This window comes from Heptranchias perlo, chromosome 7, assembly GCF_035084215.1.
Source record: "Heptranchias perlo isolate sHepPer1 chromosome 7, sHepPer1.hap1, whole genome shotgun sequence".
NCBI classification, from domain to species: Eukaryota; Metazoa; Chordata; class Chondrichthyes; order Hexanchiformes; family Hexanchidae; genus Heptranchias; species Heptranchias perlo.
This window is the reverse complement of record NC_090331.1, coordinates 96,209,096-96,236,761: the sequence shown is the minus strand read 5'-3', so window position 1 is coordinate 96,236,761 and position 27,666 is coordinate 96,209,096. Positions and strand designations below refer to the sequence as shown.

The window sequence follows — 27,666 nt, the reverse complement described above, 5'->3', positions numbered from 1 at the left end:
TCCCTCAGGTCCCCTCTCCCTCCCCAGTCCCACTCCTTTTATTCAGCCCTCAGGTCCACTCTCCCTCCTCCTTTTATTCACCCTCAGGTCCACTCTCCCTCTCCTTTTATTCACCCCTCAGGTCCACTCTCCTCCCTCCTTTTATTCACCCTCAGGTCCACTCTCCTCCCTCCTTTTATTCACCCTCAGGTCCACTCTCCTCCCTCCTTTTATTCACCCTCAGGTCCACTCTCCCCTCCCTCCTTTTATTCACCCTCAGGTCCACTCTCCTCCTCCTTTTATTCACCCTCAGGTCCACTCTCCTCCCTCCTTTTATTCACCCCTCAGGTCCACTCTCCTCCCTCCTTTTATTCACCCTCAGGTCCACTCTCCTCCCTCCTTTTATTCACCCTCAGGTCCACTCTCCTCCCTCCTTTTATTCACCCTCAGGTCCACTCTCCTCCCTCCTTTTATTCACCCTCAGGTCCACTCTCCTCCCTCCTTTTATTCACCCTCAGGTCCACTCTCCTCCCTCCTTTTATTCACCCTCAGGTCCACTCTCCTCCCTCCTTTTATTCACCCTCAGGTCCACTCTCCTCCCTCCTTTTATTCACCCTCAGGTCCACTCTCCTCCCTCCTTTTATTCACCCTCAGGTCCACTCTCCTCCCTCCTTTTATTCACCCTCAGGTCCACTCTCCTCCCTCCTTTTATTCACCCTCAGGTCCACTCTCCTCCCTCCTTTTATTCACCCTCAGGTCCACTCTCCTCCCTCCTTTTATTCACCCTCAGGTCCACTCTCCTCCCTCCTTTTATTCACCCTCAGGTCCACTCTCCTCCCTCCTTTTATTCACCCTCAGGTCCACTCTCCTCCCTCCTTTTATTCACCCTCAGGTCCACTCTCCCTCTCCTTTTATTCACCCTCAGGTCCACTCTCCTCCCTCCTTTTATTCACCCCTCAGGTCCACTCTCCTCCTCCTTTTATTCACCCTCAGGTCCACTCTCCTCCCTCCTTTTATTCACCCTCAGGTCCACTCTCCTCCCTCCTTTTATTCACCCCTCAGGTCCACTCTCCTCCTCCTTTTATTCACCCCTCAGGTCCACTCTCCTCCCTCCTTTTATTCACCCTCAAGTCCACTCTCCCCTCTCCTTTTATTCACCCTCAGGTCCACTCTCCTCCCTCCTTTTATTCACCCTCAGGTCCACTCTCCCTCTCCTTTTATTCACCCTCAGGTCCACTCTCCTCCCTCCTTTTATTCACCCCTCAGGTCCACTCTCCTCCCTCCTTTTATTCACCCTCAGGTCCACTCTCCCCTCTCCTTTTATTCACCCTCAGGTCCACTCTCCTCCCTCCTTTTATTCACCCTCAGGTCCACTCTCCTCCCTCCTTTTATTCACCCTCAGGTCTCTCTCCTTTTATTCACCCCTCAGGTCCACTCTCCTCCCTCCTTTTATTCACCCTCAGGTCCACTCTCCTCCCTCCTTTTATTCACCCCTCAGGTCCACTCTCCTCCCTCCTTTTATTCACCCTCAGGTCCACTCTCCTCCCTCCTTTTATTCACCCTCAGGTCCACTCTCCTCCCTCCTTTTATTCACCCTCAGGTCCACTCTCCTCCCTCCTTTTATTCACCCTCAGGTCCACTCTCCTCCTCCTTTTATTCACCCTCAGGTCCACTCTCCTCCCTCCTTTTATTCACCCTCAGGTCCACTCTCCTCCCTCCTTTTATTCACCCTCAGGTCCACTCTCCTCCCTCCTTTTATTCACCCTCAGGTCCACTCTCCTCCCTCCTTTTATTCACCCTCAGGTCCACTCTCCTCCCTCCTTTTATTCACCCTCAGGTCCACTCTCCTCCCTCCTTTTATTCACCCCTCAGGTCCACTCTCCTCCCTCCTTTTATTCACCCTCAGGTCCACTCTCCTCCCTCCTTTTATTCACCCTCAGGTCCACTCTCCTCCCTCCTTTTATTCACCCTCAGGTCCACTCTCCTCCCTCCTTTTATTCACCCTCAGGTCCACTCTCCTCCCTCCTTTTATTCACCCTCAGGTCCACTCTCCTCCCTCCTTTTATTCACCCTCAGGTCCACTCTCCTCCCTCCTTTTATTCACCCTCAGGTCCACTCTCCTCCCTCCTTTTATTCACCCTCAGGTCCACTCTCCTCCCTCCTTTTATTCACCCTCAGGTCCACTCTCCTCCCTCCTTTTATTCACCCTCAGGTCCACTCTCCTCCCTCCTTTTATTCACCCTCAGGTCCACTCTCCTCCCTCCTTTTATTCACCCTCAGGTCCACTCTCCTCCCTCCTTTTATTCACCCTCAGGTCCACTCTCCTCCCTCCTTTTATTCACCCTCAGGTCCACTCTCCTCCCTCCTTTTATTCACCCTCAGGTCCACTCTCCTCCCTCCTTTTATTCACCCTCAGGTCCACTCTCCTCCCTCCTTTTATTCACCCTCAGGTCCACTCTCCTCCCTCCTTTTATTCACCCTCAGGTCCACTCTCCTCCCTCCTTTTATTCACCCTCAGGTCCACTCTCCTCCCTCCTTTTATTCACCCTCAGGTCCACTCTCCTCCCTCCTTTTATTCACCCTCAGGTCCACTCTCCTCCCTCCTTTTATTCACCCTCAGGTCCACTCTCCTCCCTCCTTTTATTCACCCTCAGGTCCACTCTCCTCCCTCCTTTTATTCACCCTCAGGTCCACTCTCCTCCCTCCTTTTATTCACCCTCAGGTCCACTCTCCTCCCTCCTTTTATTCACCCTCAGGTCCACTCTCCTCCCTCCTTTTATTCACCCTCAGGTCCACTCTCCTCCCTCCTTTTATTCACCCTCAGGTCCACTCTCCTCCCTCCTTTTATTCACCCTCAGGTCCACTCTCCTCCCTCCTTTTATTCACCCCTCAGGTCCACTCTCCTCCCTCCTTTTATTCACCCTCAGGTCCACTCTCCTCCCTCCTTTTATTCACCCTCAGGTCCACTCTCCTCCCTCCTTTTATTCAGCTCTCCCCTTCAGGTCCACTCTCCTCCCTCCTTTTATTCACCCTCAGGTCCACTCTCCTCCCTCCTTTTATTCACCCTCAGGTCCACTCTCCTCCCTCCTTTTATTCACCCTCAGGTCCACTCTCCTCCCTCCTTTTATTCACCCTCAGGTCCACTCTCCTCCCTCCTTTTATTCACCCTCAGGTCCACTCTCCTCCCTCCTTTTATTCACCCTCAGGTCCACTCTCCTCCCTCCTTTTATTCACCCTCAGGTCCACTCTCCCTCCCTCCTTTTATTCACCCTCAGGTCCACTCTCCTCCCTCCTTTTATTCACCCTCAGGTCCACTCTCCTCCCTCCTTTTATTCACCCTCAGGTCCACTCTCCTCCCTCCTTTTATTCACCCTCAGGTCCACTCTCCTCCCTCCTTTTATTCACCCTCAGGTCCACTCTCCTCCCTCCTTTTATTCACCCTCAGGTCCACTCTCCTCCCTCCTTTTATTCACCCTCAGGTCCACTCTCCTCCCTCCTTTTATTCACCCCTCAGGTCCACTCTCCTCCCTCCTTTTATTCACCCTCAGGTCCACTCTCCTCCCTCCTTTTATTCACCCTCAGGTCCACTCTCCTCCCTCCTTTTATTCACCCTCAGGTCCACTCTCCTCCCTCCTTTTATTCACCCTCAGGTCCACTCTCCTCCCTCCTTTTATTCACCCTCAGGGTCCACTCTCCTCCCTCCTTTTATTCACCCTCAGGTCCACTCTCCTCCCTCCTTTTATTCACCCTCAGGTCCACTCTCCTCCCTCCTTTTATTCACCCTCAGGTCCACTGTCCCCTCTCCTTTTATTCTCCCCTCAGGTCCACTCTCCTCTCTCCTTTTATTCACCCCTCAGGTCCACTCTCCTCCCTCCTTTTATTCACCCTCAGGTCCACTCTCCCTCCTCCTTTTATTCACCCTCAGGTCCACTCTCCTCCCTCCTTTTATTCACCCTCAGGTCCACTCTCCCCTCTCCTTTTATTCACCCTCAGGTCCACTCTCCTCCCTCCTTTTATTCACCCTCAGGTCCACTCTCCTCCCTCCTTTTATTCACCCTCAGGTCCACTCTCCTCCCTCCTTTTATTCACCCTCAGGTCCACTCTCCTCCCTCCTTTTATTCACCCTCAGGTCCACTCTCCTCCCTCCTTTTATTCACCCCTCAGGTCCACTCTCCCCACTCCTTTTATTCACCCTCAGGTCCACTCTCCTCCCTCCTTTTATTCACCCTCAGGTCCACTCTCCTCCCTCCTTTTATTCACCCTCAGGTCCACTCTCCTCCCTCCTTTTATTCACCCTCAGGTCCACTCTCCTCCCTCCTTTTATTCACCCTCAGGTCCACTCTCCTCCCTCCTTTTATTCACCCCTCAGGTCCACTCTCCCCTCTCCTTTTATTCACCCTCAGGTCCACTCTCCTCCCTCCTTTTATTCACCCTCAGGTCCACTCTCCTCCCTCCTTTTATTCACCCTCAGGTCCACTCTCCTCCCTCCTTTTATTCACCCTCAGGTCCACTCTCCTCCCTCCTTTTATTCACCCCTCAGGTCCACTCTCCCCTCTCCTTTTATTCACCCCTCAGGTCCACTCTCCTCCCTCCTTTTATTCACCCTCAGGTCCACTCTCCTCCCTCCTTTTATTCACCCTCAGGTCCACTCTCCTCCCTCCTTTTATTCACCCTCAGGTCCACTCTCCCCTCTCCTTTTATTCACCCTCAGGTCCACTCTCCTCCCTCCTTTTATTCACCCCTCAGGTCCACTCTCCCCTCTCCTTTTATTCACCCTCAGGTCCACTCTCCTCCCTCCTTTTATTCACCCTCAGGTCCACTCTCCTCCCTCCTTTTATTCACCCTCAGGTCCACTCTCCTCCCTCCTTTTATTCACCCTCAGGTCCACTCTCCTCTCCTTTTATTCACCCCTCAGGTCCACTCTCCCCTCTCCTTTTATTCACCCCTCAGGTCCACTCTCCCCTCTCCTTTTATTCACCCTCAGGTCCACTCTCCCCTCTCCTTTTATTCACCCTCAGGTCCACTCTCCTCCCTCCTTTTATTCACCCTCAGGTCCACTCTCCTCCCTCCTTTTATTCACCCTCAGGTCCACTCTCCTCCCTCCTTTTATTCACCCCTCAGGTCCACTCTCCTCCCTCCTTTTATTCACCCTCAGGTCCACTCTCCCCTCTCCTTTTATTCACCCCTCAAGTCCACTCTCCTCCCTCCTTTTATTCACCCTCAGGTCCACTCTCCTCCCTCCTTTTATTCACCCTCAGGTCCACTCTCCTCCCTCCTTTTATTCACCCCTCAGGTCCACTCTCCTCCCTCCTTTTATTCACCCTCAGGTCCACTCTCCTCCCTCCTTTTATTCACCCCTCAGGTCCACTCTCCCCTCTCCTTTTATTCACCCTCAGGTCCACTCTCCCCTCTCCTTTTATTCACCCTCAGGTCCACTCTCCTCCCTCCTTTTATTCACCCTCAGGTCCACTCTCCTCCCTCCTTTTATTCACCCCTCAGGTCCACTCTCCTCCCTCCTTTTATTCACCCTCAGGTCCACTCTCCCCTCCTTTTATTCTCCCTCAGGTCCACTCTCCCCTCTCCTTTTATTCACCCTCAGGTCCACTCTCCTCCCTCCTTTTATTCTCCCCTCAGGTCCACTCTCCTCCCTCCTTTTATTCACCCTCAGGTCCACTCTCCCCCCTCCTTTTATTCACCCTCAGGTCCACTCTCCTCCCTCCTTTTATTCACCCTCAGGTCCACTCACCTCCCTCCTTTTATTCACCCTCAGGTCCACTCTCCCCTCTCCTTTTATTCACCCTCAGGTCCACTCTCCTCCCTCCTTTTATTCACCCTCAGGTCCTCTCTCCTCCCTCCTTTTATTCTCCCCTCAGGTCCACTCTCCCCCCTCCTTTTATTCACCCTCAGGTCCACTCTCCTCCCTCCTTTTCTTCACCCTCAGGTCCACTCTCCTCCCTCCTTTTATTCACCCTCAGGTCCACTCTCCTCCCTCCTTTTATTCACCCTCAGGTCCACTCTCCTCCCTCCTTTTCTTCACCCTCAGGTCCACTCTCCTCCCTCCTTTTATTCACCCTCAGGTCCACTCTCCTCCCTCCTTTTATTCACCCTCAGGTCCACTCACCCCTCTCCTTTTATTCACCCTCAGGTCCACTCTCCTCCCTCCTTTTATTCACCCTCAGGTCCACTCTCCCCTCTCCTTTTATTCACCCTCAAGTCCACTCTCCTCCCTCCTTTTATTCACCCTCAGGTCCACTCTCCTCCCTCCTTTTATTCACCCTCAGGTCCACTCTCCCCTCTCCTTTTATTCACCCTCAGGTCCACTCTCCTCCCTCCTTTTATTCACCCTCAGGTCCACTCTCCCCTCTCCTTTTATTCACCCCTCAGGTCCACTCTCCTCCCTCCTTTTATTCACCCTCAAGTCCACTCTCCTCCCTCCTTTTATTCACCCTCAGGTCCACTCTCCCCTCTCCTTTTATTCACCCTCAGGTCCTCTCTCCCCTCCTTTTATTCACCCTCAGGTCCACTCTCCTCCCTCCTTTTATTCACCCCTCAGGTCCACTCTCCTCCCTCCTTTTATTCACCCTCAGGTCCACTCTCCTCCCTCCTTTTATTCACCCTCAGGTCCACTCTCCTCCCTCCTTTTATTCACCCTCAGGTCCACTCTCCTCCCTCCTTTTATTCACCCTCAGGTCCACTCTCCCCTCCTTTTATTCTCCCTCAGGTCCACTCTCCTCCCTCCTTTTATTCACCCTCAGGTCCACTCTCCTCCCTCCTTTTATTCTCCCTCAGGTCCACTCTCCTCCCTCCTTTTATTCACCCTCAGGTCCACTCTCCTCCCTCCTTTTATTCACCCTCAGGTCCACTCTCCCCTCCTTTTATTCTCCCTCAGGTCCACTCTCCTCCCTCCTTTTATTCACCCCTCAGGTCCACTCTCCTCCCTCCTTTTATTCTCCCTCAGGTCCACTCTCCCCTCTCCTTTTATTCACCCTCAGGTCCACTCTCCTCCCTCCTTTTATTCTCCCTCAGGTCCACTCTCCCCTCTCCTTTTATTCACCCTCAGGTCCACTCTCCTCCCTCCTTTTATTCACCCTCAGGTCCACTCTCCTCCCTCCTTTTATTCACCCTCAGGTCCACTCTCCTCCCTCCTTTTATTCACCCCTCAGGTCCACTCTCCTCCCTCCTTTTATTCACCCTCAGGTCCACTCTCCTCCCTCCTTTTATTCACCCTCAGGTCCACTCTCCCCTCCTTTTATTCACCCTCAGGTCCACTCTCCCCTCTCCTTTTATTCACCCTCAGGTCCACTCTCCCCTCCTTTTATTCACCCCTCAGGTCCACTCTCCTCCCTCCTTTTATTCACCCCTCAGGTCCACTCTCCTCCCTCCTTTTATTCACCCCTCAGGTCCACTCTCCTCCCTCCTTTTATTCACCCTCAGGTCCACTCTCCTCCCTCCTTTTATTCTCCCCTCAGGTCCACTCTCCTCCCTCCTTTTATTCACCCTCAGGTCCACTCTCCTCCCTCCTTTTATTCACCCCTCAGGTCCACTCTCCTCCCTCCTTTTATTCACCCCTCAGGTCCACTCTCCTCCCTCCTTTTATTCACCCTCAGGTCCACTCTCCCCTCTCCTTTTATTCACCCCTCAGGTCCACTCTCCTCCCTCCTTTTATTCACCCTCAGGTCCACTCTCCTCCCTCCTTTTATTCTCCCCTCAGGTCCACTCTCCCCTCTCCTTTTATTCACCCTCAGGTCCACTCTCCTCCCTCCTTTTATTCACCCTCAGGTCCACTCTCCCCTCTCCTTTTATTCACCCTCAGGTCCACTCTCCTCCCTCCTTTTATTCACCCCTCAGGTCCACTCTCCTCCCTCCTTTTATTCACCCTCAGGTCCACTCTCCTCCCTCCTTTTATTCTCCCTCAGGTCCACTCTCCTCCCTCCTTTTATTCACCCTCAGGTCCACTCTCCTCCCTCCTTTTATTCACCCCTCAGGTCCACTCTCCCCTCTCCTTTTATTCACCCTCAGGTCCACTCTCCTCCCTCCTTTTATTCACCCCTCAGGTCCACTCTCCTCCCTCCTTTTATTCACCCTCAGGTCCACTCTCCTCCCTCCTTTTATTCTCCCCTCAGGTCCACTCTCCTCCCTCCTTTTATTCACCCTCAGGTCCACTCTCCTCCCTCCTTTTATTCACCCCTCAGGTCCACTCTCCTCCCTCCTTTTATTCACCCCTCAGGTCCACTCTCCTCCCTCCTTTTATTCACCCTCAGGTCCACTCTCCTCCCTCCTTTTATTCACCCTCAGGTCCACTCTCCTCCCTCCTTTTATTCACCCTCAGGTCCACTCTCCTCCCTCCTTTTATTCACCCTCAGGTCCACTCTCCTCCCTCCTTTTATTCACCCTCGGGTCCACTCTCCCCTCTCCTTTTATTCTCCCTCAGGTCCACTCTCCTCCCTCCTTTTATTCACCCTCAGGTCCACTCTCCTCCCTCCTTTTATTCACCCCTCAGGTCCACTCTCCCCTCTCCTTTTATTCACCCTCAGGTCCACTCTCCTCCCTCCTTTTATTCACCCCTCAGGTCCACTCTCCTCCCTCCTTTTATTCACCCTCAGGTCCACTCTCCTCCCTCCTTTTATTCTCCCCTCAGGTCCACTCTCCTCCCTCCTTTTATTCACCCTCAGGTCCACTCTCCTCCCTCCTTTTATTCACCCCTCAGGTCCACTCTCCTCCCTCCTTTTATTCACCCCTCAGGTCCACTCTCCTCCCTCCTTTTATTCACCCTCAGGTCCACTCTCCTCCCTCCTTTTATTCACCCTCAGGTCCACTCTCCTCCCTCCTTTTATTCACCCTCAGGTCCACTCTCCTCCCTCCTTTTATTCACCCTCAGGTCCACTCTCCTCCCTCCTTTTATTCACCCTCGGGTCCACTCTCCCCTCTCCTTTTATTCACCCTCAGGTCCACTCTCCCCTCTCCTTTTATTCACCCCTCAGGTCCACTCTCCTCCCTCCTTTTATTCACCCTCAGGTCCACTCTCCTCCCTCCTTTTATTCTCCCCTCAGGTCCACTCTCCCCTCTCCTTTTATTCACCCTCAGGTCCACTCTCCTCCCTCCTTTTATTCACCCCTCAGGTCCACTCTCCTCCCTCCTTTTATTCACCCTCAGGTCCACTCTCCTCCCTCCTTTTATTCACCCTCAGGTCCACTCTCCTCCCTCCTTTTATTCACCCTCAGGTCCACTCTCCTCCCTCCTTTTATTCTCCCCTCAGGTCCACTCTCCCCTCTCCTTTTATTCACCCTCAGGTCCACTCTCCTCCCTCCTTTTATTCACCCTCAGGTCCACTCTCCTCCCTCCTTTTATTCACCCTCAGGTCCACTCTCCCCTCTCCTTTTATTCACCCTCAGGTCCACTCTCCTCCCTCCTTTTATTCACCCTCAGGTCCACTCTCCTCCCTCCTTTTATTCACCCTCAGGTCCACTCTCCTCCCTCCTTTTATTCACCCCTCGGGTCCACTCTCCCCTCTCCTTTTATTCACCCCTCAGGTCCACTCTCCTCCCTCCTTTTATTCACCCCTCAGGTCCACTCTCCTCCCTCCTTTTATTCACCCCTCAGGTCCACTCTCCTCCCTCCTTTTATTCACCCTCAGGTCCACTCTCCTCCCTCCTTTTATTCACCCTCAGGTCCACTCTCCTCCCTCCTTTTATTCACCCTCAGGTCCACTCTCCTCCCTCCTTTTATTCACCCCTCAGGTCCACTCTCCTCCCTCCTTTTATTCACCCTCAGGTCCACTCTCCTCCCTCCTTTTATTCTCCCCTCAGGTCCACTCTCCTCCCTCCTTTTATTCACCCCTCAGGTCCACTCTCCTCCCTCCTTTTATTCACCCTCAGGTCCACTCTCCCCTCTCCTTTTATTCACCCCTCAGGTCCACTCTCCTCCCTCCTTTTATTCACCCTCAGGTCCACTCTCCTCCCTCCTTTTATTCACCCCTCAGGTCCACTCTCCTCCCTCCTTTTATTCACCCCTCAGGTCCACTCTCCCCTCCTTTTATTCACCCTCAGGTCCACTCTCCCCTCTCCTTTTATTCACCCTCAGGTCCACTCTCCTCCCTCCTTTTATTCACCCTCAGGTCCACTCTCCCCTCCTTTTATTCACCCTCAGGTCCACTCTCCCCTCTCCTTTTATTCACCCCTCAGGTCCACTCTCCTCCCTCCTTTTATTCACCCTCAGGTCCACTCTCCTCCCTCCTTTTATTCACCCTCAGGTCCACTTTCCTCCCTCCTTTTATTCACCCTCAGGTCCACTCTCCTCCCTCCTTTTATTCACCCTCAGGTCCACTCTCCCCTCTCCTTTTATTCACCCCTCAGGTCCACTCTCCTCCCTCCTTTTATTCACCCTCAGGTCCACTCTCCTCCCTCCTTTTATTCACCCTCAGGTCCACTTTCCTCCCTCCTTTTATTCACCCTCAGGTCCACTCTCCTCCCGCCTTTTATTCACCCTCAGGTCCACTCTCCCCTCCTTTTATTCACCCTCAGGTCCACTCTCCTCCCTCCTTTTATTCACCCTCAGGTCCACTCTTCTCCCTCCTTTTATTCACCCTCAGGTCCACTCTCCTCCCTCCTTTTATTCACCCTCAGGTCCACTCTCCCCTCTCCTTTTATTCACCCTCAGGTCCACTCTCCTCCCTCCTTTTATTCACCCCTCAGGTCCACTCTCCTCCCTCCTTTTATTCACCCTCAGGTCCACTCTCCTCCCTCCTTTTATTCACCCTCAGGTCCACTCTCCTCCCTCCTTTTATTCACCCCTCAGGTCCACTCTCCTCCCTCCTTTTATTCACCCTCAGGTCCACTCTCCTCCCTCCTTTTATTCACCCCTCAGGTCCACTCTCCTCCCTCCTTTTATTCACCCTCAGGTCCACTCTCCTCCCTCCTTTTATTCACCCTCAGGTCCACTCTCCCCTCTCCTTTTATTCACCCCTCAGGTCCACTCTCCTCCCTCCTTTTATTCACCACTCAGGTCCACTCTCCCCTCTCCTTTTATTCACCCTCAGGTCCACTCTCCCCTCCTTTTATTCACCCTCAGGTCCACTCTCCCCTCTCCTTTTATTCACCCTCAGGTCCACTCTCCCCTCCTTTTATTCACCCTCAGGTCCACTCTCCCCTCTCCTTTTATTCACCCTCAGGTCCACTCTCCTCCCTCCTTTTGTTCACCCCTCAGGTCCACTCTCCCCATTCCTTTTAGTGACCGCCATAAGATGCTGCCATTTGTTCTTATGTTCTGAAGTTGGGGAAAGGTGGGCCCGTATTTGGGAGGGAACAACACATTCATAGACTTTGAAGAGGAAAGGGAAGTTCGAGTTGGGGCAGTAGTTTCCAAGGACAGAAGGGAAGAGGGTGGGATTTTCGAGGAAGGTTTTGATGACAGAGGTTTTTATAAGGAAAGCGACAGTACCTGAAGAGAGGGAACGATTTTCAATGTCAGCTCAGGAGCACAAAGTTAGGTCAGCAGTTTGATGGGAACAGAATCAAGGGAGCAGGAGGTGGGTCACATGGACAAGATGCTGGGAATGGGCATGAGGGGAGATCGGAGAGAAACTGGAGAAAGTTGTCGATTCAGGGTTCGGGCAGGGAGAGCCTGGGGGGAGGTTTGGCTCGGTGGGCTAGGGGAAGCGAGCGAAGTAGCAGAGGCAGCTGAACGGATGGTTCCAGTTTTAGTGACAAAGAAGTCCATGAGCTCCTCGCACTTGTTGGAAGTGAGGGTGGAGGAGGCAGGGGAGAGGGGTTTAAGGGTCGTGGAGAAAACAAGCCGCGGGTTGTCTTTGACCCCCCAGGGTGATCCTGGAGTAATGGGCACTTGGGCCGAGGCTCCTGAGGCCCGTTAGCAGTTGATGTGGTCCAGTGGAATCTGGTGATGGATGGCTAAACCAGGTGTGCAGCAGATGTGCTGGTGTGTGCACCTTGGAGTTGAGGGAACAAAGATTGAGGCCACACCAGGGGCATTGACTCGGATGAAAGGGAGTAAAGGGCAGCTGGAGACAAGGGCACCAAAGATTGGATGTGAGGGAGCGGTCAAGCAGATTGATGGATGGACATGCAGTGTGGAGAATGGACAGCTGGAATTTAGAAAGCGCATTGTAAGTGACTTGGGATGTTGACACAGAAGGAAGTAGGGTTGGAAAGATGTGGGGGGATGTGGATGGTGAAGGAAGTGATCAGAGTCTGTGATGGAGACCGTGTGAGTATAGAGGCCACAGGAAATTGCAAGGTTGAGGGGGTGGCTGTGAATATGGGATCGGAGAGTTTATGTGGAGGAAGAGGTTTCGGGAGATCAGGGGGGCAGTGAATTCAGACGACAGAGGGCAACGGGAGCTGAGATGAAATCACCAAGATGAGCAGTCGCTCAGTGCGGAGGCTGAGGAAGGAGAGGATGGATGGAGGATATCGTAGTGAGAGACGTGGGGTGGAGCCTGAGAGGGCAGTGGACAACAAGGATTTTAAATTAGAGGTGAAAGAAGGTGAGGTGCAGAAAGGAGGAGAAAGTATCAGAGGAGTAGGAGGAGAGACCAAGGTGTGATTTGGTGAGTTGGGCCACACCATCACCGTGGCACTTTGGGTGGGGAAGTTTGTGGAAGGTATAGCAACATGTTTTTTATTTCAAAATATATCTTATTTCATAGAATTTAAAGATACACACAGTTTACACCCAGTTCAAGTAAAAAGACACAAATTGCAGCAAGGCAGTTCAAAGCAATATCGTGCGGATCGTTTTTACTCTGATCTCATTATTACAATTTTAAAACACAGTACATTTCTTCCAATACATTCTGTACAATACCAGGTGGGATGGCCTTACACGGTGGCCTTTCCCCAAAGAGCCTTTGAGTAGGTCGCACCTGGCCTCAGTGCGTCCCACAGCACGTACTCCTGGACCTTGTCTTAAGCCTGACAGAAACTTAAAAATTTAAACTTTAAAATTGAACTTAAACAGTTGAAAGCAATTGAACTTAAACTGTTGAAGCAATATGCACTAGATTTAAAGAGATTAACCCTTAAACTCCCACACGTACCAAACTCTCAGCAGCTCACACTGTGTTGTCCTCATTATTGAATGGCGGAGCAGGCTCGAGGGGCCGATTGGCCTACTCCTGCTCCTATTTCTTATGTTCTAGGTGCAGCAAGCAATTAGGAAGGCAAATGGTATGTTAGCCTTTATTGCAAGGGGGTTGGAGCATAAGAGTAAGGAGGTCTTGCTGCAATCATATAGGGCTCTCGCGAGACTACACCTGGAGCACTGTGTACAGTTTTGGTCTCCTTACCTAAGGAAGGATATAGACATACGACAGTCCTGCCATCCCAGGAATCAGTCTGGTGAACCTTCGCTGCACTCCCTCTATGGCAAGTATATCCTTTCTTAGGGAAGGAGACCAAAACTGCACACAATACTCCAGGCGTGGTCTCACCAAGGCCCTGTATGACTGCAGTAAGACATCCTTGCTCCTGTACTCAAATCCCCTTTCAATGAAGGCCAACATACCATTCGCCTTCCTAACTGCTTGCTGCACCTGCATGTTTGCTTTCAGTGACTGGTGTACAAGGACACCCAGGTCCCTTTGTACATCAACATTTCCCAATCTATCACCATTTAAATAATACTCTGCCTTTCTGTTTTTCCTTCCGAAGTGGATAACTTCACATTTATTCACGTTATACTGCATCTGCCATGTATTTGCCCACTCACCCAACTTGTCTAAATTGCCTTGAAGCCTCTTTGCATCCTCCTCACAACTCACATTCCCACCTAGTTTTGTGTCATCAGCAAACTTGGAAATATTACATTTGGTTCCCTCATCCAAATCATTGATATATATTGTGAATAGCTGGGGCCCAAGCACTGATCCCTGCGGTACCCCACTAGTCACCGCCTGCCATCCCAAAAAAGACCCATTTATTCTTACTCTCTGTTTCCTGTCTGTTAACCAATTCTCAATCCATTACCCCCAATCCCATGTGCTTTAATTTTGCACACCAACCTCTTGTGTGGGACTTTACCAAAAGCCTTCTGAAAATTCAAATACACCACATCCACTGGTTCTCCCTTATCTATTCTACCAGTTACATCCTCAAAAAACTCCAGTAGGTTTGTCAAACACAATTTCCCTTTCATAAATCCATGTTGACTTTGTCTAATTTGGTTAATATTTTGTAAGTGTTCTGTTATCACATCCTTTATAATAGATTCTAGCATTTTCCTGTCTGTAGTTCCCTGTTTTCTCTCTCCCTCCTTTTTTAAATAGTGGGGTTACATTTGCCACCCTCCAATCTGCAGGAACTGTTCTATAATCTATAGAATTTTGGAAGATGACAACTAATGCATCCATGGCTACCTCTTTTAGTGCTCTGGGATGCAGATTATCAGGTCCTGGGGATTTATTGGCTTTCAGTACCATTAATTTCTCCAGCACTATTTTTTTTTACTAATGCTAATTCCTTTAATTCCTCCTTCTCACTAGTCCCTTGTTTCCCTAGCATTTCTGGGAAGTTATTTGTGTCCTCTTCCGTGAAGACAGAACCAAAGTATTTGTTTAATTGCTCTGCCATTTCCTTGTTCCCCATTATAAATTCTTCCATTTCTGACCTACATTTGTCTTCACTAATCTTTTCCTTTTTACGTACTTGTAGAAGCTTTTACAGTCCACTTTTATGTTGCTTGCAAGTTTACTCTCATACTCTGTTTTTCCCCTCTTAATCAACCTGCTGGTCCTTTTTTGCTGAATTCTAAACTATTCCCAATCCTCAGGCTTGCTACTTTTTCTGGCAACTTTATATGACTCCTCTTTGGAACTAATACGATCCTTAATTTCTTTTGTTAGTGGGCTGCTTTTCCTTTTGTGTTTTTGCACCAGAAAGGAATGTATAACTGTTGCATTTGTTCCTTAAATGTCAGCCATTGCCTATCCACCGTCATGCCTTTTAATGAAGCTTCCCAATCTATCATAGCCAACTCACTCCTCATACCTTCGTAGTTTCCTTTGTTTAGATTTAGGACCCTAGTTTCGGATTGGACTACTTTACTTTCCATCTTAATGAAGAATTCTATCATGTGATGGGCACTCTTCCCTAAAGGACCCCACACAACAAGATTATTAATTAGCCCCTTCTCATTGCACAATACCCAATCTAGTCTAACCTGTTCCCTAGTTGGCTCCTCAACGTACTGATCTAAAAAACCATCTCCTACACATAGATTTTTGGAAGGGATCTGGGGATAGGGCAGGAAAGTGGAGAAGATCAGCCATGATCTTATTGAATGACGGAGCAGGCTCAAGGGGACATATGGCCTCCTCCTGGTCCTATTTCGTACATTTCTTATGTTCTTATGTTGACAACATCCAGCTCTACCTTTCCACCATCTCACAACCCCGCAAATGCCTCTGTATTGTCTGAATGCTCGTCTGATATCCAGTCCCGGTTAAGCCGCAATTTCCTCCAGTTAAACATTAGGAAGATCAAAGTCATTGTTTTCAGCCTCCGTCAGAAACTCCAAACCCTTACAATCAATTCCATCCCCCTCCTCTGCCATTGTCTCAGGCCAAACCAAACTGTTCACAATCTCTGTGTCCTATTCGACGCTGAGCGAAGCTTTCGACCCCATATCCTCTCCATCACAAAAAATGCCTATTTCACTCTGTAACATGACCTGCCTCCGCACCTGCTTCAGCTCATCTGCTGCTGAAACCCTCATCCATGCCTTTGTCACCTCCGGACTGGACTATTCCAATGCTCTCCTGGCCATCCTCCCATCTTGCACCCTCCATAAACTTCAGCTCATCCAAAACTCTTCTGCCCGTATCGTAACCCGCACCAAGTCTCGTTCACCAATCACCCTTGTTTTCACTGACCTACACTGGGTCCTGGTCCTCCAAGGCCTCAAATTAAAAAATGTTATCCTCATGTTTAAAACCTTTCATGGCCCTACCCCACCCCTCCTCTGTAATCATCTCCAGCCCTAAAACCCTCCAACAACTCTGCTTTCCCCTAACCCTGCCCTCTTGTACATCCCCCATTCCCTTCACCTCACTATTGGTGGCTGTGCCTTCAGACGTCTAGGCCCCCACGCGCTGAAATTCTCTCCTAAACCCCTCTGCCTCTCCACCTCCCGACCCCCATTTACGATTCTCCTTAAAACCCACTTCTTTGATCAAGCTTTTGGTCAGCCTTCTTAATGGCTCCTTCTTTGGCACGGTGCCTAGTTTTGTCCGATTCGATCTCTGGGAAGTCCATTAGGATATTTTTCTACTTCTTAGATGTTCTATAAATGTAAGTTGTTGATGTCGATTTCCAAGATTAGTAGCTTTTTCCTTCTCATGGATACAATTACAGATTCTGTCCTTCCTGACTTGGGCTTTGTCTGGAGAGAGCATTTTGTGTTGTATGGCACTAAGGTGCAGCACTGATGTGTACAGGTCTGTCACTGTAATACACTGGGGTACAGTACTGGTGGGTACAGGTCTGTCACTGTATAACACTGGGATACAGTGCTGGTGGGTACAGGTCTGTCGCTGTATAACACTGGGGTACAGTACTGGTGGGTACAGGTCTGTCGCTGTATAACACTGGGATACAGTACTGGTGGGTACAGGTCTGTCACTGTATAACACTGGGATACAGTGCTGGTGGGTACAGGTCTGTCCCTGTATAACACTGGGGTACAGTACTGGTGGGTACAGGTCTGTCACTGTATAACACTGGGGTACAGTACTGGTGGGTACAGGTCTGTCACTGTATAACACTGGGGTACAGTACTGGTGGGTACAGGTCTGTCGCTGTATAACACTGGGGTACAGTACTGGTGGGTACAGGTCTGTCGCTGTATAACACTGGGATACAGTGCTGGTGGGTACAGGTCTGTCACTGTATAACACTGGGGTACAGTACTGGTGGGTACAGGTCTGTCACTGTATAACACTGGGGTACAGTACTGGTGGGTACAGGTCTGTCGCTGTATAACACTGGGGTACAGTACTGGTGGGTACAGGTCTGTCACTGTATAACACTGGGATACAGTGCTGGTGGGTACAGGTCTGTCACTGTATAACACTGGGGTACAGTACTGGTGGGTACAGGTCTGTCTCTGTATAACACTGGTGTACAGTACTGGTGGGTACAGGTCTGTCACTGTATAACACTGGGATACAGTGCTGGTGGGTACAGGTCTGTCACTGTATAACACTGGGGTACAGTACTGGTGGGTACAGGTCTGTCACTGTATAACACTGGGATACAGTGCTGGTGGGTACAGGTCTGTCACTGTATAACACTGGGATACAGTACTGGTGGGTACAGGTCTGTCTCTGTATAACATGGGTACAGTACTGGTGGGTACAGGTCTGTCACTGTATAACATGGGTACAGTACTGGTGGGTACAGGTCTGTCACTGTATAACACTGGGATACAGTACTGGTGGGTACAGGTCTGTCACTGTATAACATTGGGATACAGTACTGGTGGGTACAGGTCTGTCCCTGTATAACACTGGGATACAGTACTGGTGGGTACAGGTCTGTCACTGTATAACACTGGGGTACAGTACTGGTGGGTACAGGTCTGTCGCTGTATAACACTGGGGTACAGTACTGGTGGGTACAGGTCTGTCACTGTATAACACTGGGGTACAGTACTGGTGGGTACAGGTCTGTCCCTGTATAACACTGGGATACAGTACTGGTGGGTACAGGTCTGTCAATGTATAACACTGGGGTACAGTACTGGTGGGTACAGGTCTGTCACTGTATAACACTGGGGTACAGTACTGGTGGGTACAGGTCTGTCCCTGTATAACACTGGGGTACAGTACTGGTGGGTACAGGTCTGTCACTGTATAACACTGGGATACAGTGCTGGTGGGTACAGGTCTGTCACTGTATAACACTGGGATACAGTACTGGTGGGTACAGGTCTGTCACTGTATAACACTGGGGTACAGTACTGGTGGGTACAGGTCTGTCACTGTATAACACTGGGATACAGTGCTGGTGGGTACAGGTCTGTCACTGTATAACACTGGGGTACAGTACTGGTGGGTACAGGTCTGTCACTGTATAACACTGGGGTACAGTACTGGTGGGTACAGGTCTGTCACTGTATAACACTGGGATACAGTGCTGGTGGGTACAGGTCTGTCACTGTATAACACTGGGGTACAGTACTGGTGGGTACAGGTCTGTCACTGTATAACACTGGGATACAGTGCTGGTGGGTACAGGTCTGTCACTGTATAACACTGGGGTACATTACTGGTGGGCACAGGTCTGTCACTGTATAACACTGGCGTACAGTACTGGTGGGTACAGGTCTGTCACTGTATAACACTGGGGTACAGTACTGGTGGGTACAGGTCTGTCACTGTATAACACTGGGGTACAGTACTGGTGGGTACAGGTCTGTCACTGTATAACACTGGGGTACAGTACTGGTGGGTACAGGTCTGTCCCTGTATAACACTGGGGTACAGTACTGGTGGGTACAGGTCTGTCACTGTATAACACTGGGATACAGTGCTGGTGGGTACAGGTCTGTCACTGTATAACACTGGGATACAGTACTGGTGGGTACAGGTCTGTCACTGTATAACACTGGGGTACAGTACTGGTGGGTACAGGTCTGTCACTGTATAACACTGGGATACAGTGCTGGTGGGTACAGGTCTGTCACTGTATAACACTGGGGTACAGTGCTGGTGGGTACAGGTCTGTCACTGTATAACACTGGGGTACAGTACTGGTGGGTACAGGTCTGTCTCTGTATAACATGGGTACAGTACTGGTGGGTACAGGTCTGTCACTGTATAACATGGGTACAGTACTGGTGGGTACAGGTCTGTCACTGTATAACACTGGGATACAGTACTGGTGGGTACAGGTCTGTCGCTGTATAACACTGGGGTACAGTACTGGTGGGTACAGGTCTGTCGCTGTATAACACTGGGATGCAGTGCTGGTGGGTACAGGTCTGTCGCTGTATAACACTGGGGTACAGTACTGGTGGGTACAGGTCTGTCACTGTATAATACTGGGGTACAGTACTGGTGGGTACAGGTCTGTCGCTGTATAACACTGGGGTACAGTACTGGTGGGTACAGGTCTGTCACTGTATAACACTGGGATACAGTGCTGGTGGGTACAGGTCTGTCACTGTATAACACTGGGGTACAGTACTGGTGGGTACAGGTCTGTCTCTGTATAACACTGGTGTACAGTACTGGTGGGTACAGGTCTGTCACTGTATAACACTGGGATACAGTGCTGGTGGGTACAGGTCTGTCACTGTATAACACTGGGGTACAGTACTGGTGGGTACAGGTCTGTCTCTGTATAACATGGGTACAGTACTGGTGGGTACAGGTCTGTCACTGTATAACATGGGTACAGTACTGGTGGGTACAGGTCTGTCACTGTATAACACTGGGATACAGTACTGGTGGGTACAGGTCTGTCACTGTATAACACTGGGGTACAGTACTGGTGGGTACAGTTCTGTCACTTTATAACATGGGTACAGTACTGGTGGGTACAGGTCTGTCACTGTATAACATGGGTACAGTACTGGTGGGTACAGGTCTGTCACTGTATAACACTGGGATACAGTACTGGTGGGTACAGGTCTGTCACTGTATAACATTGGGATACAGTACTGGTGGGTACAGGTCTGTCCCTGTATAACACTGGGATACAGTACTGGTGGGTACAGGTCTGTCACTGTATAACACTGGGGTACAGTACTGGTGGGTACAGGTCTGTCACTGTATAACACTGGGGTACAGTACTGGTGGGTACAGGTCTGTCACTGTACAACACTGGGGTACAGTACTGGTGGGTACAGGTCTGTCCCTGTATAACACTGGGATACAGTACTGGTGGGTACAGGTCTGTCACTGTATAACACTGGGGTACAGTACTGGTGGGTACAGGTCTGTCACTGTATAACACTGGGGTACAGTACTGGTGGGTACAGGTCTGTCACTGTATAACACTGGGGTACAGTACTGGTGGGTACAGGTCTGTCACTGTATAACACTGGGGTACAGTACTGGTGGGTACAGGTCTGTCACTGTATAACACTGGGATACAGTGCTGGTGGGTACAGGTCTGTCACTGTATAACACTGGGGTACAGTACTGGTGGGTACAGGTCTGTCACTGTATAACACTGGGATACAGTGCTGGTGGGTACAGGTCTGTCACTGTATAACACTGGGGTACAGTACTGGTGGGCACAGGTCTGTCACTGTATAACACTGGCGTACAGTACTGGTGGGTACAGGTCTGTCACTGTATAACACTGGGGTACAGTACTGGTGGGTACAGGTCTGTCACTGTATAACACTGGGGTACAGTACTGGTGGGTACAGGTCTGTCACTGTATAACACTGGGGTACAGTACTGGTGGGTACAGGTCTGTCCCTGTATAACACTGGGGTACAGTACTGGTGGGTACAGGTCTGTCACTGTATAACACTGGGATACAGTGCTGGTGGGTACAGGTCTGTCACTGTATAACACTGGGATACAGTACTGGTGGGTACAGGTCTGTCACTGTATAACACTGGGGTACAGTACTGGTGGGTACAGGTCTGTCACTGTATAACACTGGGATACAGTGCTGGTGGGTACAGGTCTGTCACTGTATAACACTGGGGTACAGTGCTGGTGGGTACAGGTCTGTCACTGTATAACACTGGGGTACAGTACTGGTGGGTACAGGTCTGTCTCTGTATAACATGGGTACAGTACTGGTGGGTACAGGTCTGTCACTGTATAACATGGGTACAGTACTGGTGGGTACAGGTCTGTCACTGTATAACACTGGGGTACAGTACTGGTGGGTACAGGTCTGTCGCTGTATAACACTGGGGTACAGTACTGGTGGGTACAGGTCTGTCGCTGTATAACACTGGGATACAGTGCTGGTGGGTACAGGTCTGTCGCTGTATAACACTGGGGTACAGTACTGGTGGGTACAGGTCTGTCACTGTATAATACTGGGGTACAGTACTGGTGGGTACAGGTCTGTCTCTGTATAACACTGGTGTACAGTACTGGTGGGTACAGGTCTGTCACTGTATAACACTGGGATACAGTGCTGGTGGGTACAGGTCTGTCACTGTATAACACTGGGGTACAGTACTGGTGGGTACAGGTCTGTCTCTGTATAACATGGGTACAGTACTGGTGGGTACAGGTCTGTCACTGTATAACATGGGTACAGTACTGGTGGGTACAGGTCTGTCACTGTATAACACTGGGATACAGTACTGGTGGGTACAGGTCTGTCACTGTATAACACTGGGGTACAGTACTGTTGGGTACAGGTCTGTCACTTTATAACATGGGTACAGTACTGGTGGGTACAGGTCTGTCACTGTATAACATGGGTACAGTACTGGTGGGTACAGGTCTGTCACTGTATAACACTGGGATACAGTACTGGTGGGTACAGGTCTGTCACTGTATAACACTGGGGTACAGTACTGTTGGGTACAGGTCTGTCACTTTATAACATGGGTACAGTACTGGTGGGTACAGGTCTGTCACTGTATAACATGGGTACAGTACTGGTGGGTACAGGTCTGTCACTGTATAACACTGGGATACAGTACTGGTGGGTACAGGTCTGTCACTGTATAACATTGGGATACAGTACTGGTGGGTACAGGTCTGTCCCTGTATAACACTGGGGTACAGTACTGGTGGGTACAGGTCTGTCACTGTATAACACTGGGGTACAGTACTGGTGGGTACAGGTCTGTCACTGTATAACACTGGGATACAGTGCTGGTGGGTACAGGTCTGTCACTGTATAACACTGGGGTACAGTACTGGTGGGTACAGGTCTGTCTCTGTATAACACTGGTGTACAGTACTGGTGGGTACAGGTCTGTCACTGTATAACACTGGGATACAGTGCTGGTGGGTACAGGTCTGTCACTGTATAACACTGGGGTACAGTACTGGTGGGTACAGGTCTGTCTCTGTATAACATGGGTACAGTACTGGTGGGTACAGGTCTGTCACTGTATAACATGGGTACAGTACTGGTGGGTACAGGTCTGTCACTGTATAACACTGGGATACAGTACTGGTGGGTACAGGTCTGTCACTGTATAACACTGGGGTACAGTACTGGTGGGTACAGGTCTGTCACTTTATAACATGGGTACAGTACTGGTGGGTACAGGTCTGTCACTGTATAACATGGGTACAGTACTGGTGGGTACAGGTCTGTCACTGTATAACACTGGGATACAGTACTGGTGGGTACAGGTCTGTCACTGTATAACATTGGGATACAGTACTGGTGGGTACAGGTCTGTCCCTGTATAACACTGGGATACAGTACTGGTGGGTACAGGTCTGTCACTGTATAACACTGGGGTACAGTACTGGTGGGTACAGGTCTGTCACTGTATAACACTGGGGTACAGTACTGGTGGGTACAGGTCTGTCACTGTACAACACTGGGGTACAGTACTGGTGGGTACAGGTCTGTCCCTGTATAACACTGGGATACAGTACTGGTGGGTACAGGTCTGTCACTGTATAACACTGGGGTACAGTACTGGTGGGTACAGGTCTGTCACTGTATAACACTGGGGTACAGTACTGGTGGGTACAGGTCTGTCACTGTATAACACTGGGGTACAGTACTGGTGGGTACAGGTCTGTCACTGTATAACACTGGGGTACAGTACTGGTGGGTACAGGTCTGTCACTGTATAACACTGGGATACAGTGCTGGTGGGTACAGGTCTGTCACTGTATAACACTGGGGTACAGTACTGGTGGGTACAGGTCTGTCACTGTATAACACTGGGATACAGTGCTGGTGGGTACAGGTCTGTCACTGTATAACACTGGGGTACAGTACTGGTGGGCACAGGTCTGTCACTGTATAACACTGGCGTACAGTACTGGTGGGTACAGGTCTGTCACTGTATAACACTGGGGTACAGTACTGGTGGGTACAGGTCTGTCACTGTATAACACTGGGGTACAGTACTGGTGGGTACAGGTCTGTCACTGTATAACACTGGGGTACAGTACTGGTGGGTACAGGTCTGTCCCTGTATAACACTGGGGTACAGTACTGGTGGGTACAGGTCTGTCACTGTATAACACTGGGATACAGTGCTGGTGGGTACAGGTCTGTCACTGTATAACACTGGGATACAGTACTGGTGGGTACCGGTCTGTCACTGTATAACACTGGGGTACAGTACTGGTGGGTACAGGTCTGTCACTGTATAACACTGGGATACAGTGCTGGTGGGTACAGGTCTGTCACTGTATAACACTGGGGTACAGTGCTGGTGGGTACAGGTCTGTCACTGTATAACACTGGGGTACAGTACTGGTGGGTACAGGTCTGTCTCTGTATAACATGGGTACAGTACTGGTGGGTACAGGTCTGTCACTGTATAACATGGGTACAGTACTGGTGGGTACAGGTCTGTCACTGTATAACACTGGGGTACAGTACTGGTGGGTACAGGTCTGTCGCTGTATAACACTGGGGTACAGTACTGGTGGGTACAGGTCTGTCGCTGTATAACACTGGGATACAGTGCTGGTGGGTACAGGTCTGTCGCTGTATAACACTGGGGTACAGTACTGGTGGGTACAGGTCTGTCACTGTATAATACTGGGGTACAGTACTGGTGGGTACAGGTCTGTCGCTGTATAACACTGGGGTACAGTACTGGTGGGTACAGGTCTGTCACTGTATAACACTGGGATACAGTGCTGGTGGGTACAGGTCTGTCACTGTATAACACTGGGGTACAGTACTGGTGGGTACAGGTCTGTCTCTGTATAACACTGGTGTACAGTACTGGTGGGTACAGGTCTGTCACTGTATAACACTGGGATACAGTGCTGGTGGGTACAGGTCTGTCACTGTATAACACTGGGGTACAGTACTGGTGGGTACAGGTCTGTCTCTGTATAACATGGGTACAGTACTGGTGGGTACAGGTCTGTCACTGTATAACATGGGTACAGTACTGGTGGGTACAGGTCTGTCACTGTATAACACTGGGATACAGTACTGGTGGGTACAGGTCTGTCACTGTATAACACTGGGGTACAGTACTGTTGGGTACAGGTCTGTCACTTTATAACATGGGTACAGTACTGGTGGGTACAGGTCTGTCACTGTATAACATGGGTACAGTACTGGTGGGTACAGGTCTGTCACTGTATAACACTGGGATACAGTACTGGTGGGTACAGGTCTGTCACTGTATAACATTGGGATACAGTACTGGTGGGTACAGGTCTGTCCCTGTATAACACTGGGATACAGTACTGGTGGGTACAGGTCTGTCACTGTATAACACTGGGGTACAGTACTGGTGGGTACAGGTCTGTCACTGTATAACACTGGGGTACAGTACTGGTGGGTACAGGTCTGTCACTGTATAACACTGGGATACAGTGCTGGTGGGTACAGGTCTGTCACTGTATAACACTGGGGTACAGTACTGGTGGGTACAGGTCTGTCCCTGTATAACACTGGGATACAGTACTGGTGGGTACAGGTCTGTCACTGTATAACACTGGGGTACAGTACTGGTGGGTACAGGTCTGTCACTGTATAACACTGGGGTACAGTACTGGTGGGTACAGGTCTGTCACTGTATAACACTGGGGTACAGTACTGGTGGGTACAGGTCTGTCACTGTATAACACTGGGGTACAGTACTGGTGGGTACAGGTCTGTCACTGTATAACACTGGGGTACAGTACTGGTGGGTACAGGTCTGTCACTGTATAACACTGGGGTACAGTACTGGTGGGTACAGGTCTGTCACTGTATAACACTGGGATACAGTACTGGTGGGTACAGGTCTGTCACTGTATAACACTGGGGTACAGTACTGGTGGGTACAGGTCTGTCACTGTATAACACTGGGGTACAGTACTGGTGGGTACAGGTCTGTCTCTGTATAACACTGGGGTACAGTTCTGATGGGTGCAGGTCTGTCACTGTTGATGGGAGTAACAGCAGGTTATGAATTAAGAGTATCCCACTAATAGCATATCACACAGCAGCATTATCTTCAGTGTGATTTTTCCCTGCAGTCGTTCAATGGCTGAGTGGCAGTGAGCTTCCCAACAGGTGGCCGGAAAATCCTGCCCCAGCCGAATTCAGGTCTTCCCGGTGTTGAATGTAATCGATCGTGGGCTGTGCACCTTCACTAATAAATGCCCAGGTTGCCTACCTTCTCCAGCAGCTTTAGTTTTAATCTGGTCATCTGATCCACTAAAGAAGGGTCTGCGGTTTCCATTCTCATTGAGGAGCAAAGATCCTCAGTGTGAGTGAGATGTGGGGCCGGTGGGCGAGGTTGGAAGGGGTGTCCAGCCAGGGCAGAGATCTCTGCTCCCGGTGAATGGAGAAACCGTCAGCTTGCGGTTCCGGAGGAGGCAGCTTCACTGCGGGTCTTGCCTCTCCTCCCCTGGGTATTCCTGTCCGGTGACAGCTCTCTCCCTCTCTGCCCTGGTTGCTAACCTGATTCTCCTGTAAACAGGCGGTTGCTGCAGGTAAACACTCACCTGTCTGCGGCCCCGCCTCGCTCCAATTGCACCGTGTTCAAGGCACGGTCGGGTGAGACAGGCTGACACCAGAGGCTAAGAACGGAAGGGCCTTGCTGCTCTTGAGTGCAGGTAGTGGGGACTGGGACAGGAGAAAGATCCCAAGTATCTATTCATCCCAAATTCAAATCCCGCTCCCTTTTTCTCAAGTCAAACGTCCTTTGCAATTCTTCCATCCATTAGAAAAAAATACACTGGTGACTGATTCTCAATTCATTTTATCATTGAATTCCAATCCTTTTCCCAGCTTACGTTCCAATTGAACTCCAAGTTCTTCAGGTCACTTTGTTTTCATGTTGAAAATCCAATCCTATTAAAATCGCAGGCTCCTTTCTTTCTGCATTTTGACCTGTTCATAATTCGGTTATAGAATCATAGAACGTTACAGCACAGAAGGAGGCCGTTCGGCCCTTCGTGTCCATGCAGGCTGAAAAAGAGCTGTCCAGCCTAATCCCACTTTCCAGCTCTTGGTCCGTAGTCCTGTAGGTTACGGCACTTCAGGTGCACATCCAAGTACTTTTTAAATGAGTTGAGGGTTTCTGCCTCTAACACCCTCTCAGCCAGTGAGTTCCAGACTCCCACCACCCTCAGGGTGAAAAAATTTCTCCTCAGCTCCCCTCTAATCCTTCTACCAATTACTTTAAATCTATAAGAACATAAGAAATAGGAGCAGGAGTAGGCCAATCGGCCCTTCGAGCCTGCTCCACCATTCAATAAGATCATGGCTGATCTGATCCTAACCTCAAATCTAAATTCATGTCCAATTTCCTGCCTGCTCCCCATAACCCCTAATTCCCTATGCCCCCTTGTTATTGACCCCTTTGCTAAGGGAAATAGGTCCTCCCTATCCACTCTATCTAGGGCCCCTCATAATTTTATACACCTCAATTAAATCTCCCCTCAGCCTCCTTCGTTCCAAAGAAAACAATCCCAGCCAATCCAATCTTTTTTCATAGCTAAAATTCTCCAGCCCAGGCAACATCCTCATAAATCTCCTCTGTACCCTCTCTAGCGCAATCACACCTTTCCTGTAATGTGGTGGTCAGAACTGTACACAGTACTCAAGCTGTGGCCTAACGAGTGATTTATACAGTTCTAGCATAACCTCCCTGCTCTTATAGTCTATGCCTCGGCTAATAAAGAAAGTATCCCATATTCCTTTTTAACCACCTTATCTACCTATCCTGCAACCTTCAGGGATCTGTGGACATGCACTCCAAGGTCCCTCTGTTCCTCTACACCTCTCAATATCATTACATTTATAGTGTGTTCCCTTGCCTTGTTTGCCCTCCCCAAATGCATTACCTCACACTTCTCTGGATTGAATTCCATTTGCCACTTTCTGCCCACCTGACCAGTCCATTGATATCTTCCTGCAGTCTACAGCTTTCCTCCTCACTATCAACCACACGGCCAATTTATGTATCATCTGCAAACTTCTTAATCATGCCCCTTACATTTAGGTCTAAATCATTAATATATAGCACAAAAATCAAGGGACCCAGTACTGAGCCCTGCGGAACCCCACTGGAAACAGCCTTCCAGTCACAAAAACACCTGTCGACCATTACCCTTTGCTTCCTGCCACTGAGCCAATTTTGCATCCAACTTGCCACATTCCCTTGGATCCCATGGGCTTTTACTTTACTGACCAGTCTGCCATGTTTTATAAATACATGAAGAACAAGAGAATAACTAAGAAAAGAGTAGGACCAATTAGAGATCAAAAAGCTAACCTATGTGTGGAGGCGGAAGATGTGGGTATGGTTCTTAATGAATACTTTGCATCTGTCTTCACAAAACAGGGGCACAATGCAGAGATTGTAGTTAAGGAGGAAGAGTGTGAAATATTGGATGGGATAAATATAGTGAGAGAGGAAGTATTAAAGGGTTTAGCATCTTTGAAAGTAGATAAATCTCGAGGCCCGGATGAAATGTATCCCAGGCTGTTAAAAGAAGCAAGGGAGGAAATAGCAGAGGCTCTGACCATCATTTTCCAATCCTCACTGGATACAGGCGTGGTGCCGGAGGATTGGAGGACTGCTAACGTTGTA

At 49.9% G+C, this 27,666-nt stretch overlaps 1 protein-coding gene across 1 annotated transcript in view; it reads right to left on the bottom strand.

The window, feature by feature from the left end:
* Positions 1-25,308, bottom strand: part of zgc:112416 (uncharacterized protein LOC550509 homolog) — a 166,280-nt gene extending 140,972 nt beyond the window's left edge. The window contains exon 1 of the mRNA XM_067988137.1: positions 25,243-25,308. Within this exon, the coding sequence (XP_067844238.1) occupies positions 25,243-25,308 (66 nt within the window). The remainder of the gene's footprint in view (positions 1-25,242) is intronic.
* Between the last annotated feature and the right edge of the window lie 2,358 nt (positions 25,309-27,666).